Raw genomic sequence first — 18477 nt, 5'->3', positions numbered from 1 at the left:
GGTTACTAATCGTCAAACGAAGCTGGAGCGAACTGTTCCGAAGATTGTCCGGGAACATCCGAACCAGAAGCGGGCACATTCTCCAAATAGTTTGCATACCGACGTCTCCACGAGTGAGCACGATTGACAGTTATGAACTTTAAATGCATTTTCTCTGTTAGAGAATGAATCGAGGTGAAGTGTATGAAAATTTCCTTTATGTTGCAGCTCTGGCCGCCGGATGTTGCATATCAGTTCCGCTTAAAATCAACGAATCTAACTTAAAAGGTCATTGTTTACTTTTTGGCGAGCTTGATGTTCTAACGAACACTGTGTTAGCTGGTAATCACGGGTACTGCACCTTCACGTTTTACTCGTCTTTGACAAATGCTGCTTTAGCAGCTTTGTTGGGATTTTTTAAATGGTGCTGTAGTGTAAACACCGATAGTCCAAGGTAAGCTGTTAATTGAATAAGCTCAATTAATGATTATCAAAGATCGTGTAAGTCTTCTAGAAGCCAAGTTAGTGTACTGTACACTGCGGGCATGCACTTATGCACGCATTGGAATTCCTCATTTCTTATCAATGAAAGAAACATGCTTTTTCCAATAAAAATCAGCATCTAAATTCTGCGTCGCATTTTGACACAAAAAATGGCTCTACATCAAACTGCACTGTAATGAGCAACAAGACGAGAATCAGTCCCTGGTAACAATAGTCTCCTCGGCCTCCGCAGCCGTTTTCTGGGATGTCACGCAACGCTCCCCCAAAAAACGGGTGGGGAGGAGACTACTGGTAACAATGGAGCACAGAAATATTTCCTGGGAATGTATTATTTATCATATGGCTAGCTCCGTGAGCGGGCAAGATGAACCAAATCCTGCACTGTGATTGGCTATAGCTACCTGAGCAGGCAAGATGGAGCTATTCTGCCCTCTTGGGACTAATTGCTGTGACCCGCAAGAAAAATTTTCCCAAAAGCCATATGAGAAATCTTTTATTGACCAAACTTGTTCAGTCAGGACTGCTGGATATTGGCCTCGTTCTTTTTTGTCTCGGTCCATAAACACACAAAAAAAATAACTTGGCCAATATCCAGTCATCTGACCTCATGCTCGGTCAGTAACCCTTATTTATAATCCATGTCTCTCTTCCTCAGAGCTCACAGTTTTCCTCAGGCTGAGCTCTTTGAAAGCTGTTCGCTTCTCAGGAGAGAAAATATCTGCAGACAAATATTTGAGCATATTTTTGTGCCAAATGGAGGATAATTTGTTTATTTTATTACCCACCAGTTTACTCTTAGACCCATACCCCCTACTCTGAACTATGCTAAGAGCTTGCGTTTAAAGACCAGTTGAGCAAAACCTGCAAAAATTCCATATGGAGAAGCTCAGCTGGAATTTCTAGATGGATGGGAAGGGAAGGGTCGGGGAGTGTGGCAGTTGCAAAGGTCAGATGTCTTCACATCCTAAGCCACATTCACAAGCCAGAGCTTTTAGAGATGCAGTTTAAAACCTTGAACTTTTGGAGGTCTAGAGGGTTGTTCAGGAAGGTTATACAAAATTTTCTGCAACAACACAATGTTCATAAGTTCTTCTACCTCAATCTAGAGTGGTGTACTTCAAATTTACTGCTTGCATTCTGTCAGCCATTGCATGGATCAACTGTTTGATGTGTACCATCTTCATTGTGATTGGCTTTACAGAGTGGTGCAGCTCAGTAACTAACAATGGGAATGTAGAGAGGTGTGTGCAGCATCAATTTAGTAATTGGCTGACAGTTATTATATTATTTTCTTATTTATTGGAATGTACGAAATATACTGTTGTTATTCATGTTATAATGACCATTACTGGTACCATTGCTGATAATTCTTGTTTCTTGTTTTATTTTAATTTGCCATTTTAAATATAAAAACAACACATCAATGTATATATTTAAAGGCAAAGATTAGTCCAGAGAAGCCAGTAAGGCTTAATTAATATGTAAAGGAGTAGGACGATAGATTAATTACTTTACGGTAATTGTAATAATCATTGTCAGTGGTAATTAGTATACCAATTTTCTGCAATGATTCAATGATTAGCTTCTTCCATAATCATTTCAAAATGCATAATTGCCCTTTAGATACCATTATAATTGTAGAAAAGGTGGAGGGACACCCTCCCACCCCTCCCCAAGATAATGGGGAGATAAAAATTTAAGTCTGCATAGAAGCCAAGTGGCCCATAAGGCCAGTGGAGATCTCTAGTTTCTGCAGCATGAAGCAACTAGGAGTATTTCTACTCATCCCTGGATAGAATGATAGTTCATTGCAGAGTTACCCATCATCCCCCCTCCCACCCCACATTAGGGAGCTTTAGCACGCGCGTTTTTGAGACGTGGACGGCAACCGGAAGAGAAGATTTCGCATGCTAGGACCGTATTGTCTCCCAGATTTTTTATACTACTCATCTCTAATGAAGAAAAGATACTTAGCAATGTGAATATGGCTGTGTGAGGACAAGTTAAAAGTGAAAGTAGCTCACTTCCGGCTACCGTCCGCGTCTCAAAAACGGGCGTGCTAAAGTCCCCTATTAAGTTCACCAATATCCAGTTATACAACTTAAGTGTCTTGTGCACATTAGAACACAACACAATGTCTCCGGCCAGGGCTCAGACTTGGACCGCTCAATCAGGCATCAAACACACTAACCATGAGGTCATTGTGCCTCCCACAAGATACTGGGGAGAAGTGTTGTTAAGTTTTGACAGTTGCTTGCCTGGTTCCAAGGCCTCACTATTTCACCGCAGTCATTGTTTTCGGGTCTCTTGGTCCAGGGCAAAAAGCATGCTTCCGGCCATTCATCTTGGATACACCACCGAAATCAATTGTCCTTGAAGGCCTGGAAGAAAGCCGTACAGGAACTAGGCAAGTCAATTAGCAAATCGTAACCTGAGGTCTTTCAATGGACTAACATCTCATCTAGGGAGGAATCCAGAGCATCTTCTTCATTTCATCCCATGGAAACCAGAGGTGTGCTAGTAGCTGGGTCTGCCAATCTGGGCAACAGACTTGACCTTTTACAGTGTGATTTACTTTTAAGTTTGATGTACATGTATAGTGCATTTTATTCTCAGCTGCCAAAATGCAGAAAAGTGGGATTGGACTCTATACACACCAGCTGACATTGATGGAAGCAAGTTTTACACTTATCTCTTCATGGCAGAGGTGAGAGATTACAATGCATCTGAAAACACTATTAGATAAGAACTCCCAAGTCACATTCCTATTTACTCACAGTCTCAAAGAGTATATCAGATGGAAGTGAGACTGCAGACCACAAATAAGGCAATATTCCATCGAAGGTGTTTCATTCTCTACAAAGCAGATGTTATGCAACAGAATTGATCTCTCTTCTGGTCAATGAGACAGATTTAGTCTCTGATGAATCAGCTACTAGTTAGGTTAAAGGCTGGTTTTCACTAACGACAGAGTCGTAGTTGGAGTCATAATCAGAGGTGTAGAGCAAATCTATCTGGTGAAAATCAAACTGATGAAGCTGGAGGCAGAACACCGATTCTGCTTATCACTATGTCGCTTATGATCTGGTAAAAACTAGATTGTCAGAGTCAGAAGTAGAAGCAGAAGAATAAACCAATCACAAATTATGCTTGATTCCAGGCCTTGTGATTTGTTAATTGGTTCTTCTGCTTCTGACTCCAATAATCTATAGTTTTCACTGGGTCATAGGCAACAGAGTCGCACACAGAATTGGAAGAAATGGGAAACGTTCTTATTCTTCCAACCCCAATTCCATTGAACTTATGACCCCCCTTATGACTCCTATTTTTGATTCTCACTAGGTCATAAGCGCTCTTACGTCTCTGACTACGACTCCGACTCTGACTCCACCACTAGTGAAAACCAGCCTTAAAACAAAATTGACCCACTTGCAATGATAATTGTTTCTTACATGTTCAGGTGCCCTTTTCCCCTAGGTTGCCTCATTTTGTGCTGTAGTGATTTGGTTTATCATAGTCATTCTCTCAGGAAGAAATTTTAAGCGACATCTATTGCAAGCACGGGCAGCACAATACTATATCACAGATGGCAGAATGGTATACCCAGTACCAATACAAGAAATCCCTGTTTATGAAATCAAGAGTGAGCAGGGATCAAGATACCTGTGATTACTTTAAAATTAATATTAACTTAAATTTTGATAGTAATAGATCGTATAGTGTAATAGTAATAGATCGTATCTTTTTGTCTTAACAAAAAGTTCCCTGATGTTCCTTGGAAGAAAACACTTAATTCTTCGTAATAAACCCAATCTTTTGATTTTTAGTAGATTTTTAATGTACTATTTCTTTAGCTTTTGCAATTTTATTTTTGCAGGGCCTCACTGAAAACCACATGTATGTGAAGTGGGCTCCCTGTTGAAAGATCTTTATTATTATTATTATTATTATTATTATTATTATTATTATTATTATTATTATTATTATATAGCGTGATTGTCTGGGTGAGTGTAGTTCTGAAAAGACCTGTTGTTGGCGACTGATGTTTCGACAACCTGAACAGAAGCCATCTTCAGAGTCAAGTGAATAGTGTTTGTCAGTCGATGTTATAAAACTGGTCCGTTGAACGTGATTGGTCAGTTTAGCCATGATGGCATTGGCTGAAAGACTCGTGTAAAGTTTGTCATGAGTTGTTGGTCGGTTTTGATCCATCTATTGTTAGTCAAATTGGTCCGAATTTTGGTCCGTCTATTGTAAGTTATTGATATCCGTCTATTGTTAGTCAAATGGACTAACAATAGACGGATCGAAACTGACCAATGACTGATGACAAACTTTACACGAGTCTTTCAGCCAATACCATCATGGCCAAACTGACCAATCACATTCAACGGACCAGTTTCATAACATCATCGACTGACAAACACTATTCACTTGACTCTGAAGATGACTTCTGCTCAGGTTGTCAAAATGTCATTTACCAACAACAGTTCCTTTCAGAACTACCCTCACCTGGACGATCACACTATACGAACTACTGATACTCCTCGGTTCAAACCATTTACTATATTGATAATAACACTATTATCAGCAAGGTGAAGAAAGCTGGCGCAAGTGGCAAGAAGCTTTATTGTCCTCAGTAATGATCTCACAAGAGACTGCAAGCTGGGACTTGCCCCAGATTTCTTCTTGTTTCTAAAGTGGCGAATAATATTACCATTTAGAACAAAGTTCAGTATTAATGCTATTTAATAGTTATTGTTGTATTAATTTTGTATTTGTGTTAACTACATGTATAAAGTACAAAAAAATAACCACACAAAATTACATCAGCAAGAAAATATTGTTGATATATTATCATAATACTACTTTCCATTAAATATTATATTTTATTTATTAAATTTAATAAAATAATCTTATCTCAAGCAAACACCCCATGCAATTGGCCCCGTATAATATTTCAAACTATATTCAAACCCTCCCAAAGTGCTTGCTAATACAGGTTTGACTTTTGGCTGTTACCATCAGGGGGTTCATCAATTCCAGCAGGAAAGCAGCTAGTTTTCACAGGCAAGTAAAGATTTTTGAACTGAACTTCTTTATAAGAACAACTTTCCACAGATTGTCAAACCAGACAGACAAGATCGTGCTTATAGCAGGTCAATTTGCATGGTGCCTGGCCCTTACTGAAACTCCTGGTTACCATGATGCATTTAAAACAGAAATTTTATAACTTTTAAAAGAGATAAATACTACAGTAACTACCTTGACAATAATTTTGCATCTAATCATGTTGAGGTCGAAATTTATTTTTAGTTTTGAATGAAAGATTTTGACTGGCTTTTTTCCCTGTCTGATGTTTTCGCGATCAGAATCAAAGGAAGACAAAAATCAATGACGAGTGCTATGAAAAACCTTCTTAAAACTACATGTACATCATAGTCTTGTTATACACGTTAAGTCTGTAGATCACGTAAATGTGATTCTCTTGTTAAATAATAAAACGTACATCATTAGGCAACGATTACATAATGCTTTTTGGACAATTATCCTATTATCTACAGTTATTTTTGATTAAATACCAATGGCACTTACATTTGATCAATGCTCTTGACAGTCATATGTTTACTTAACATTATACCTAATGCAAAATAATGAGAACTTCTTAGCAGTGTAACATTTATTCATCATCATCATCGTTATTGTCCTCTACGTCATCAGGATCACCAACATCATTCAGTGTCCTCTTACTGGGTACCTTAAGGTACCAGCCATAGAACTTTTTTCACCGCATGCCAACGTGCCCAAGATTAATGATTTATAATCAAAAATAACCTTGACTTGCCTTGTACTTCACAAATAATTATGTTTTATGTTATAAATAGTTTTCCTACGTGTGTAAGGCATGTTGTCATGAAGATGAGCGTCCTTGTAATCCAAAGAATAATCGTGTAGCATGGGTCATGCACAAAATAAACAGCAGGGCAAAGGCAAACCAACTACACCACTAATAAAGACAAACCCAAAACAATGATTAGTAAAGCCGAAAAAATCAATTGATGGGGAAAGGTGCCGGCGTATATGCTCAATGGATGACAGCAGTAGCATCTAATCCTGGGGAAATACTATTACTGGGGTGTGTTTAAATCACAAAATGGCGAAATGATGAAATGGCACTATGGTTAGCCTAAATAGCGCTCAGCTTAATGGTTTGAAGTAATCCAACTTAAAGCAGAAAGAAATCAGATCTTTAATTTCTACCAACCATAGTTAATAGAGGGCACTGGTTATGAAGCCCAGCAAACATCAAAGTAGCAAACAAAGATGCCAAGATTTATGTTGGAAGGTCCATGACCGTACACAATCTTTTGTTTTGCGTTCATACACTATGCATGGATTACGTAACCAACATGTTTCTATTGGTTAGTTCCTCAGTATGGAGTAGTTAAACAACTATTTTGTTTTGTGCATGGTCAAGGCCAAAAAAGCACACAAAAACATACCACAACTTTGTCGGGTTTCATAACCAATCCCCTCTATTAACTATTTACCAACTTTCTAGTACAATCACACAATCTCACCACACATGCATAATCATCCAACCTTGGAAATTCGAAAAAGTGGTTGTAAGTAGAGCTGGTCGCTTACAAGAATGAGCTCTCATAAGTGACAGCATGGTAAAACAATAGTGAGTGGTTACTTATGAGAGCTTCAGAAACTTATTAATAATTCATAAAGAAATGTTTAATGAGTGTCTATGTCTGATATAGACTTGGCTAAATTAAACATTCAACTTCTTAGACCAAAATAACCCCAAATCTAAATACTAGACAAAGTGCAATAATGAGTTGATCTACATCACAAGATTTTCTGAGTTGTCACTTACAAGAGCTAAGTGACAATAAAGTGCCCATGAACTGAAAAATACAGAGGAATAGCATTTTCCTTTTTGGAATATCTGTTTTCCTTTTAGAGATATTGACGTTTTTGTATTATGCAAATTAGGAATCAAAGTGATGATGTCATCAGTTGTGCAGCTAAAACAGTAAAATATTTAAATAAAGAATATCTCTAGAAATATTGGAGCACTGTGTTCTTCAAACTTGGCACCAGAAATGTACATCACAAAAGAAATAAAATGGAACCAAAAAGGAGGTCTCGGAACTTTTTCCGCTAGCTAAATATGCTGACCTTCTTTTCTGAAACATTAAGCCCAATTTGAAAGGAAGTCAGATGAGCCTCACCGTGGAGCAAATTGTCCAGTACAAAACAAAAACATTAATGTCGCTTGGCAATTCTAAATGTGGAAATTCAGACTGCGGGTATTGTATCAAATTCCCTTCAGTTTGTTATGTATCGAATCCATCGGAAACCAAAACAACTGTTTCTTTTATAAGTTTCTGATTTTACTAGGCTGGCAATGGAGGTCATAGAGGACATACGAGGTTTCAAAATAACTATTTTTGAAATGATAACAGTTTCATTAGACGTGAGAATTGTAAATGTTTTTGTTTTTACTGCAATTTGAGTGCCTTTGAACAACACTCACGCTTTCAGGCATTGTGTTATTTTTTTCAGGCAATAAGGTCACCACTACCCCCCACCCCCCCCAAAGCCCGAAGGTGCCCATATGCCTATGCTTCCCTATTCTGAAAAGCCTTTCAAATAAATACCAATTATTTTTCAGTTCATAGACACTTTAAAAACAAAGGTAAAGTCCAGTTGGGTAATTCCAAAAGTGGTTGTGGTCGCTTACAGGAACAGTTGCTTACAAGAGCTTTTCATTACAAAGACAGTTCAAATGGAGTTTCACAAAAGTGGTCGTAGCTAGAGCTGGTTGCTTACAAGAGTGGTTGCAAAGAGAGCTTCAGCTGTATCTCTTTTATTTACCTGTGCTGATTGTAGTAGAAGATAGGCATTACCACAGTCACTGTATTTTGGAGTGAAATTCCTCCAGTCCATTGCCTTAAAATGACCATGATTACATCTACAACCACAACAAGAACAACTGACAAATTAAAACTCGCCCCAGGGGGAACAAGTTTATTTTCCAGAGAATTGTACTGTTTCCTCTGATGAGGAGAACATTATGGTTTCAAGGAATTCAAATTAAAGTAGAAAAAAAAAACAGTTCTTTAATTTCTCCCAACTTTCTTGTACTATCACACAGTCTTATCACACATGCCTTTGTGTTTGATCATGTGCCTAGGCTCAGCCTTGAGCTATCATCCAAATGAACTTATTTAATAAGGCTGGTATGCTCCACATGCAGGAATTAGAGGTAAGAGACATCCAGTGGCATGCACAGTACAACAATAGATCACTTAAGCATGTGTTACTGTATACCATTACCAGTGGTAACATACAGTGGTTTCAATAACATTTTCAGCAGGAGGGTAACTGGTTTTCACAGGTTGGCAAAACGTTTTGAACTGACGTTTGTTATAAGAGAAACTTTCCTCTACATGCTCAAACAAGGCGAGCAAAATCATCCTCAAAGTTGGTCAATTTGCCCGGTGCCCAGCCCTCAATAAAACCCTTGAACAATAGAATGATGTAACTCTGTAAAAATACCTGTTTATGACAAAAGAGTCGCAAAATGTAAGAAATCCAGAGGAAATTATCCCAGATGCAAGAAATACCAGAAATGCAGAAAGTGACACCAGACTGAGAGCCTGGATGCAACTGAAATGTGACCTAGAGATAAAAAACAGACACCACAAATAAACCCATGAAAAAGCTAAAGCCACTTAAATACATATTGATGGAACTAAAATGATGACAAGCTGTCATGTAAAATTCTGACAACAGATATACACAGCATCAAAACATGCCGGAAAAGATGAAATGACAACCAAGGACATTTCTTGCTGTATTTAAATTTCCACAGTGATGTGAGAACCTTGAAAAACCATGAAATCCTGGGTGGCCTGTTATTAAGCTTAACTGAAAAAAGTAAGTTTCTCCAGTCGCCCAAACACAAAAGTGACACCTAAGCGGTTCTAGACCACAGCCTTGAGGAACACCGATGTAATTAGCCTGTCATTGCAAACTTTCGGTATCCAACTTACCAGTAGGAAGCACTGAGTTAGCAAGAATTGCTTAAAGGTGACCTTCATGGGCATGTAGGTCATTCTATCACGTGTTAAGGTTATGGAATATTGATCATCAGTAATAGGTCATATTGGTATTCTAATTAACAATTAGACCCGTGGCCCTTGAGGGTGAAGGGTCTAATTGTTTTAGTATCACCCAACTGGTCGGACAGAAAAGGCAATGATAAAGTTAGCAAATGCAAGTTGAAGAAATATTTGTTTGGGAATAAAACGAAAGAAAGCGTCACGCTCGATTGCGCCAATTTCACTACTCAAGGACTATTACTAAAAGTCCTCTACTAGCGTAGCCAATTAAAATGCAGGATTTGCATTAGTCTACTAGTTGGGTGATACTAAGTATAATTAGACTGGAACTAGCTTGCAACTGAGGCTAATGCAGGGAATCTTTTCAAATGCAAACAACATTTATCTTGTTTTAATGACATTCCCCCGCAAAAGCTTCCATTGCAAGCTAGTTCCAGTCAAATACCAAGAATACAAATGGCCTATTAGGGTACATCATCTAGAACATTTCCAAAAATCATAGAATAATGGCACTCGCCAGATTGAGATGCACTTAATACCACAGTGAAGAGGTATATCAAGATAAATAAAGCCTTTGGGAACTACATTCTTGGTTGGAATAAAATAAAACAAAAAATAAATCCACCCCTCCTATCCCCCAAATCAGTCATGATTTTGTGCTACAACCAACACACCATTTTCCATCAGTGAAATAATTAATATGGGGGATCGGGAGACGGGGACGTCAGGGTTGACCTCAATTTTAACTGGCCAAGATTGTATTTCTTCACTGTTGACTCGTTATCCACTACTCTGAGATTTTCTACGCTGCGTGCAGTAAAACAATTTCATTTTATGATTTTTCCTCCCAAGTATACGTACAAACGTCTGTTTTCTAGACAATGACACAAATTAAACTAGCCGAGGCATTGGAACAAATCACGGGCAAATCAGAATTAAGTGTCACCCAACGTCAAAATTTCGGAACTTGTGTACTTAAGGCATCTGACGACCGAGTATCGACCGAAATCGACCGACAAATGCCTTCAGCACACAAGGTCCAAAACGTCTTGAAATTCGAACAATCAAAGTGGCGCCTTGCGGTGATTTTTGTGACGAACACGACCAGATATAGTATATATACTAACCTAGTTCTTCCCCCGCTTATAAACCTGAGTAGAAGCAACGAACTTGAAACAGCAATAAAGTTAAAAAACAACGGCAAAAAGCACCAAGTTGTGTCAGATCCTTGCAGAATCCGTGCTCTTTCGAACAACTTAGCGAAAAGGAGACATTGACCGGCACAGATAGTCTTGACACTGTTTAGACACAAAGATGACCCGATCTCCAAAACTATTGCAACAATCAAGAGAATAATCTCACTAATACGGAAATGATATGTATGGCTCGAGAAACCTGCGATGTTCAAAACCATTTTGCGAATCCAAGATTCGTGTTTTTTGCCATACATTTTTTTCATCGCCTCGGCCTGGTAACTTAGCTCAGGTGCTCCACGAAACAAATTGGTGTGTTCGTCATGTATGGGATATGTAGTGTCCCAAAAGTATCAAAGAAAGTATAAACGAGAGGGAGAACTGGATTCTACTTATTGTCAGACGCGAGGCGCGTTTTTCGAAGTCAACGTTGTCTGGCTTGTTGCGATTTTCATAGTGAAATGAACGTTTAAAAATGGGGTAAATCTTCAGTTTTTCGTGCTCAGATATCGACATTGCCTCTGCAGAATATTGAGAAAATGCCTCCTGTAAAGAAAAAGAAAAAAACCAAGGCTAAACACGTTGAGGAACAAGGTGAGTTTCGTCGCCATATTTTATTTGCTTTCGTCGACAAGTAACTTTAGCGTACGTTAGGCATTCAATTGACATTATACCAGCCTTGAGTTGTATTTTCAGCAAATTCGTTGTTTCCAGCTTTTTATAACGCAAAAAACAACTTCATTCATATTTTGTAAGTCATTGACAGCAGAGAGTGCGGGATTCCACACTTCCACTGTAGTTTTAATTAAGGGCCTGTTTACAAGGGAGTTATCCTAGCAAGCTGGTTACCCTAGCAAGCGGGTTGCCGGCCCTAGCACTCACACATTTCCACTTTTTTGTGGGTCGTGTTTACAAGGCAGCCAGGGTTACCCGGGTAGGCGGGTTACCCTATCTGCATGCTAGGGCTACCCTTGCAGAGAGGTAAACTGAACCCTTGTAAACACTCCAAGTACGGTTAACCCGCCTACCCGGGGTTAACTTTCTACTTGTTTCCAGACCCTTTGAGTGTCACCGGGCATTAAGTTGCCCTGGGCTGTAGGGTTACCTTACCAGTGTGAAATTTTGCTTGTAAACTCAGGCTATCTTTTGCCCTGCAGCTAGGGTTAACCCGCTTGCTAGGGTAACCCTCCCTCCTTGTAAACAGTCCCTAAGCTATAGATGGTTTTCACGTGACGTCGTCACTTCCTAAAACCCAAAACTAAAGAGCCAACAAAGTTTTTATCCTCCTCAGGCATAAGAGACAGTATATTTATATCTGTTTACAATTTTACAGCTCAATAACGTGCTTTGTTTGGAATCCAGAGCATTTTGAATTTCAGGGTTATAGAGGTGCATGACACAAGGTTATGATCGAGTTTGTCGAAAAATGTATACTTATCCCATGATTTTGAGCCTTTTTAGAAGTTAGAGCATTATGAAAAGTGCTTATGCAAATGCTTGTTTGATCAGTACTGATAATCAGTTGCCTAGATAGCCAAAGTAAGTTCCAGATGTTTACACTATTTTCCGGCCGCCATATTGGTGTACCACAGAGGTACACCAACATGGCGTTTTCATACTGGGCTCTGTAAATATCTGCGAAACATTTCGACGAATATCTGAAGTTTGGGTAAACGCACAGGCCTAAAACTTGGAGAAGTGTCTTATTTAGTTATCTTCTATAACATCATAATTTCATAGCTTTTTCCACTGGATGGTTTTTGATTTATTTTTTTATTGCATGACAGTGAAAACGATCTATTACCGTTGCTTGCATCTAAGCATGAACACGTGATACCAAAACATGCTCTCGTGCTCTTATTGGATGTCAAACATGACATGATTGGTCATCAAACATTTGAAGTTTAGCAGACTGCAAAGTGAACTTTTGTGCTGAAAGTCTTGCTCCCGCCAATATTTCATCGTTAGACTAGGAATGAAACTACTTTCGTGAAAGTCAATTTCTCTGAAGAAATCTTCAATGCCCAATCTTTCTGCTATTTCATATGCTGAAATTTTTGTGCAAAAGTTCACGTCACAGTCTGCTAAACTTCAAATGTTTGATGACCAGTCGTGCCATGTTTGATACCCAATTGGAGCATATTTCGGCATCACGAGTTCACACTTAGATTCAAGCAATGGTAGTATAAGCTTGCATTTGGAAACATAACAACATGCAATCTAAGTATTGAAATTATTGCGCATGTAATTTCTTTTGTGCCATATAGAAGCACAAACAAATGCTTCCCAGTCATACACATGTTTTATATAATGTAGCTCATTCTGCAATCATGTTTCCTTGAGCTCCAAATATTTGGGAGAGAAACACTGAGTGGAAAAAGGCAATAAAATATATCTGCAAGGTTTTAATTTTTAAGGCCCGGTTCAAACATCAAAATTAACTTGTGGCAAACCTAATACCCATTGGGCCTTTCCATTAAATATCCACTCCCCCTCCCCCTTATATATTTTTGCAAGTCCCATGGTAGAGCAACTTTGTGAAGACTGCAAACTGACACAACCATTAGGGTAACAACTGGAAAAAGGATGGAACAAGAATCATATCCAGGGGTTGTCCATTAAGTTACTAGTACATACAGTATGGGTGATTGAATCTAGATTATAAACTTGGGCATTACATGGGGCAAGTTAGCCCAAGCATTAACTTTGTCTTTTTATCTTTAGTTAGAGATTTGCTTGTAGTAGAAAGGTTTTAAATAAATGATATGGATAGGTGCCTGTTCAAGAAAATCAACCACTGAGTTTTGTGAAGAGGTAGCCCTGGAGAGGTTCATCATTTATCACACCATATGCTAAATGACACTTTCACCTTATCGGTCAGATCTTTGAAATTGATCCTTTGTCTGATTTACATACAAATGTCATATTAATTACCATCACCCTTTCTGACAGAGGACACAGAATCTTCAGAATCAGGAAAACTCAGTGAAACACATGAAGTTGCACAACACCTTTCAAGAACAAGACTGGTACGTAAATCAGCTCTGTTGTCGTAATGTCATATTTAACATCAATACAGCTGTTTAAGAGAGGGTTGTCCTACCAAAGATTTGAAACTCATTTTGCATGATATAGACTATATAAATTAGCACATCACTCTGCTTTCCCATGACTGGTGACATGGTAAAGTTCATCCATTTAAAAGATGTAAAATACATGTAGTATGTAAATGTACATAATTATATATTTACAGGGCTTGAAAAAAACTTGAATTCCAGCTTGTCCTTAGGACAAGTATCTCTCAAATTTTGCTTGCCCTAGGCAAGTCTTTGCTCTTTTAATGATTTAGTTGGCAGATGACTTGCCTTATCTCTTGCCCATTGCCAGGGCAAGTGCGAATGAAAAAGTACTTCCCCAGAAGGAGAATCTACTTGTCCCGCATGACCAGACGGCACTTTTTTCGAGCCCTGTATTATTTTAGTGCTGACTCTAAGTAAGAGCAAGAGACAGTCACTAGCCTACCAGTAATGTTTAATACCTATTATATAATTATGTAATTTATTTGGATTTTATGTCTTTCAGGATAAAGAAAATACATGTACCCCAAGCAAGTCAAAGTGTTTGATTCAGAAAAGAGATGGAGACCCATATGATGCAGATTCTGAACCTGAGACTGGTGTTTTAACATCTATGATTGTTGACCAGAACATTCCTTTAGAAAGACAACTTCAGCAGTCTGGCTTGCTGTCATTACGTGGAGAACATTCTACACCAAACCTGCAGCCAAACAGAGGCCTCTACAGTTCATGTTATGGGTTTGATGAATTGGCTTCGCCTTTGCAATTTTCCCCTGTAGGAGAACCTATGATGGCATCTCAGTATGTTCCTGGTTCCCCTGGGTCTGTTTCACTCACATCATCTGTAACCTCTATATCACCTGCAAAGAGGAAAGCTGATCTTAGGGTGTTTGATGTGCCAATTGAAAAACCTAGTAAGAAGATGAAGAAGAGGAAAACAACCAAAATTTTGGTGAGATGTTTACTTTTAATTCTTTACTACTGCATTGCATTAAAGTAATCAGTAGATGCAAAAATTATTACACTTAGAATAAATTCCACTGAGTGGACAAATAGTGTGTGCCAATCAAAATGATCAGGGAAGCCAGGTGACACTTCACTGCTGCCTGTAACTCTGACTGTTCTTATAAGCCTGAAGTGACCTTCTCTAGAGTGGAAGGGAAGGGATGTTACACATATTTTATCCCAGGTTTAATAGCGGAACTCAGCTGTCACCTAAAAAGGTCAACGATCACTGATTCATGATTAACAGATTCATGATCAAGATTTTATTTTCTCTTGAATACAACTGACTTAATCATTGCTGATGTGAGATGTAAAGACTGAGATTCTAAAGTGGATGTCAAAACTGGAGGACAAAAAACGTGAAACCTCACCAAGGAGATATTAAATTTGATATAATTATATAAAATTGCTTTCAAAATTCATGCTAATCCTGGATTAGCTTAACTGTACTTTTGACAATCCTGAAGGCCCAGGGTGGAAAGTGGCATAGTTTCATGCTCATGAACCCAATGTTTTGATCCCAGTTTGTTCACTTAATCCCACTCGTGTTTCCCCTTCCTTAGATTTAACACTGTTAGTCTATTGATCACTCTTCTAGGATACAGAAGATGAGGACTGGGTTGCTGAAATAAAGTCACAGTTTGAGGAAGTTGAAATGCTTGATCTCGTAGTTGACTAGTCCAGCAATGACCAACCTCATGGCATTAGTATCCAATCTACATGTACATCATTTAACACTCATGGATTCTTGTTCATGTCACATGCATTCCTTTTTTTTCCTTGATTTTGAAGTACACTGTATCCTACATGCATGGACTACTTTGAAAACTGTGCAGAGTTTGTTTTGTTTTGTTTTTTGTTTACTGCTACACAACAAAAAATGACAACGTGTTCATTTTGTATCTATTTATTAATGAGTTGTAACTATTTGTCAGGTGTGCTTTTATCAATAGAAATCAGCCTCTCCCAGTTTAGTAGATATCAATAAGTTATATGTAATATTAATATAAAATCATATATTATATTTAACTACAGTCAGGTACATGTTGACTGTAGACTGACACAGATGCCTCTCAGCTACCTCTTAAGCTAGCTACCTGTGGATGCCTTGAGTAGCTTATATTTTTATAAGCTTGTATTTTCATGCCCTTCATTTTCTCTCATATCCCATTTAAAATGCTGTTGCTACCTTTTATCTACTGGTGTTAAAATAAGGCATTTTTAAAGATTGAAACAGGAGTAGTAATTTCCAGAGTCCTTACTCTTAATTCTGCAGAACTGGAGATGGTTATTATCAAGGTCAGTTTATGAAAAATTGAAATCATTCAAAGCAACATTGATTTTTACAGTAGTGGGCTTCACCAGGATATAGCAATGAAAATTCTATAGTCTCAATAGCTATGGCTTGTGACATGTATCAATTATTATATGAAAGCAAGTTGAATTACAGTTCTTCACCAAGCTCTTATTTTAGGGTATTGTTTGTAAAACTTCATAGAAGGAAAAATAAAAATAATAAAGTATTAATTCAGTTATTTACTGTAGTTGTTTATCAGCCCAACCCCCAGCCCGGAGGACCAGGGGATCACTCTTCCTATGGTTTCTACCCTTTGACCTGTTCGGCATGGGTAACCCTACCAGTAGTACTAGATTCCAGCTGACAGCTCTAGGGGTCACCGAGACACAAACCATGCCACAACGGGGTGGACTCCCATATAAAAATAGCGGGGTTGCTCGTCGTACCCTTAAGGGGTTAATGCGGTTTTGGTACCTCTTAGGGTGTCCAGCCTCAAACGGTCCTCATCGGAAGCTTTTGCAGTACTTTTTAGGGTATTGAGCCAAAAAAATATTAAATAATGTTATATAATATGTGTTGTGTTTGAATAAAATTATTGGTACCGTTTGGGGGGTGAAAAAAATATCAAGCCACACCCACAAAACAGGATCTTGGTGCCTCTTAGGGGTTCCTAATTTCCGACAAGCAACCCCATCCCTTTTTATATGGGATTCCCACCCCCACCCCCTTCTCCCCAGAGTGGTGAGCCCTTAGGACCAATGGATTGCGCCAAAAAAAAAAGTAACTTTGTTCATTGTAACTTGTATTTCACTCGTGGTTGTAGCTTATTGTGAACGTCAAAAAGCTATGAACACTTTAATTTGATTTTAACATGTCGGTTACATGTGGCCACCAATACATTGCGAGATAAAATCGCAGTTTACAAGATCAAATGCTCCGACTGCCAGGCTTCCTACATTGGTGAGACTGGCAGAAACCTTAACACGAGACTGACTGAACACAAACGAGCCACGAGAAATGGCGATGCCAACAATCACATTGCTGTACATCATCAACTGACAAACCACAACATTGACTGGGACTCTGCTGAGTGCTTAACCTACAGTACAAACTATTTTCAACGACTGACTCTGGAAAGCTGGTACACTAACCTAGAACAAACGCCTCTTAACAGATGTCAACAACTACCGGCGCCTTACAAACGACTTATCCACGACAGAAACGCAACCGACAAACGGACTTCTAACAGACCGACTTAACAATACACGGACCAAAAACCGACCTACTTGACTAACAATAGACGGATCGAAACCCACCAATGACTGATGACAAACTTTACACGAGTCTTTCAGCCAATACCATCATGGCTATACTGACCAATCACGTTCAACGGACCAGACGTATAACATCATCGACTGACAAACACTATTCACTTGACTCTGAAGATGACTACCGCTCAGGTTGTCGAAGCGTCAGTCACCAACAACAGTTCTTTTCAGAACTACACTCACCCGGACGATTACACTATACGAACTACTGATACTCCTGGGTTCAAACCATTTACTGTGTTTCTTTCAGTTTGACTCTATACTTCTAGACAGAAGGAGTGCAAAAATAAATCCTAATAATTCCCAGCTGTTGAGGTCTAATTCAAGTCCAAACCAGAAAGTGTTTACATAGGAAAAGAGTTCAACTCCCTCAGGATTGCTTTGGTACACCATGACAACATGTCCTCCGTTTCATTGTTTCGGAAGTGTAAATGCCCTGTAGCTGTTCCCCCAGAGTCAGGGCGATTCAAAGTTGTGTTCGTAAACAGAGTAATTGTCCTAGTTTTGACAATAAAAGCACGTCGTATACCGTATATCGCATACCGACGGAACAAATAACGTTTCTGTCACGGTACAGAATCGTAAGGATCCGGTCAGTATAAAAGACGGACTGCGGACTACGGACTGGGTATAAAACATGGACTGAGGTGTAAAACATGGACTAAGCACTACGGACTGGGTATAAAACATGGACTCAGGTATAAAACGCGGAATGCGGACTAGATACGACCTTCCCCTCTACTAACTAGGGATGGACTTACACATTAATTCTCGATTGAGCGCTCGACCTCGTATTCCTCATTGACTCTTTGTCCAATAGATTGTCCAACATGTTTTTCTTATCGCCTGAAGACGAAAGCTAGTCTGCTTTACGCGATTCAGCGCCGCTAGATCCAATGCGCGGGTGTTTGAGCGACAAATCACAACGAGCTGCGAATAAGATGGAAACGACTC

General features: G+C 38.8%; 3 protein-coding genes across 3 annotated transcripts; 2 read left to right on the top strand and 1 right to left on the bottom strand.

Moving 5' to 3' along the window:
- Positions 1 to 156: 156 nt before the first annotated feature.
- Positions 157 to 5233, top strand: LOC145483670 (transmembrane protein 179-like). The gene is made up of 4 exons (XM_081462211.1): positions 157 to 433; positions 1590 to 1724; positions 3100 to 3190; positions 3961 to 5233. Exons 1-4 carry the CDS (start codon positions 165 to 167, stop codon positions 4150 to 4152), a joined length of 687 nt encoding a protein of 228 aa, XP_081318337.1. The 5' UTR covers positions 157 to 164; the 3' UTR covers positions 4153 to 5233.
- Positions 5234 to 5312: 79 nt separating this feature from the next.
- LOC145483672 (uncharacterized) lies at positions 5313 to 11142 on the bottom strand. The gene is made up of 4 exons (XM_081462213.1): positions 10751 to 11142; positions 9058 to 9180; positions 8374 to 8470; positions 5313 to 6490 (listed from the first exon to the last, which is right to left on the bottom strand). The coding sequence occupies exons 1-4, from the start codon at positions 11080 to 11082 to the stop codon at positions 6395 to 6397; spliced, it is 648 nt and encodes a 215-aa protein (XP_081318339.1). The 5' UTR covers positions 11083 to 11142; the 3' UTR covers positions 5313 to 6394.
- Positions 11143 to 11210: 68 nt separating this feature from the next.
- LOC145483671 (uncharacterized) lies at positions 11211 to 18477 on the top strand. The gene is made up of 4 exons (XM_081462212.1): positions 11211 to 11410; positions 13769 to 13845; positions 14399 to 14845; positions 15497 to 18477. The coding sequence occupies exons 1-4, from the start codon at positions 11356 to 11358 to the stop codon at positions 15575 to 15577; spliced, it is 660 nt and encodes a 219-aa protein (XP_081318338.1). The 5' UTR covers positions 11211 to 11355; the 3' UTR covers positions 15578 to 18477.

Source organism: Orbicella franksi, chromosome 4 (assembly GCF_964199315.1).
Source record: "Orbicella franksi chromosome 4, jaOrbFran1.1, whole genome shotgun sequence".
NCBI lineage: Eukaryota > Metazoa > Cnidaria > Anthozoa > Scleractinia > Merulinidae > Orbicella > Orbicella franksi.
This window is presented reverse-complemented; position numbering and strand designations above follow the sequence as displayed.

Bases quoted from the DNA above. Each gene is read 5' to 3' on its own strand.
- LOC145483672 (XM_081462213.1), bottom strand. From the start codon at position 11,082: ATGAAAAAAATGTATGGCAAAAAACACGAATCTTGGATTCGCAAAATG. The intron at 8,471-9,057 runs GTATTTTTACAG...TTGTGGTTGTAG, and splicing joins GACTCTTTTGTCATAAACAG to ATGTAATCATGGTCATTTTA. The intron at 6,491-8,373 runs GTAAATAAAAGA...TGTCTTTATTAG, and splicing joins TTCTACTACAATCAGCACAG to TGGTGTAGTTGGTTTGCCTT.
- LOC145483671 (XM_081462212.1), top strand. From the start codon at position 11,356: ATGCCTCCTGTAAAGAAAAAGAAAAAAACCAAGGCTAAACACGTTGAG. The intron at 13,846-14,398 runs GTACGTAAATCA...TATGTCTTTCAG, and splicing joins ACCTTTCAAGAACAAGACTG to GATAAAGAAAATACATGTAC. The intron at 14,846-15,496 runs GTGAGATGTTTA...TCACTCTTCTAG, and splicing joins GGAAAACAACCAAAATTTTG to GATACAGAAGATGAGGACTG.
- LOC145483670 (XM_081462211.1), top strand. From the start codon at position 165: ATGAATCGAGGTGAAGTGTATGAAAATTTCCTTTATGTTGCAGCTCTG. The intron at 1,725-3,099 runs GTGTGTGCAGCA...TTTTATTCTCAG, and splicing joins AACAATGGGAATGTAGAGAG to CTGCCAAAATGCAGAAAAGT. The intron at 3,191-3,960 runs GTGAGAGATTAC...CTTTTCCCCTAG, and splicing joins CTTATCTCTTCATGGCAGAG to GTTGCCTCATTTTGTGCTGT.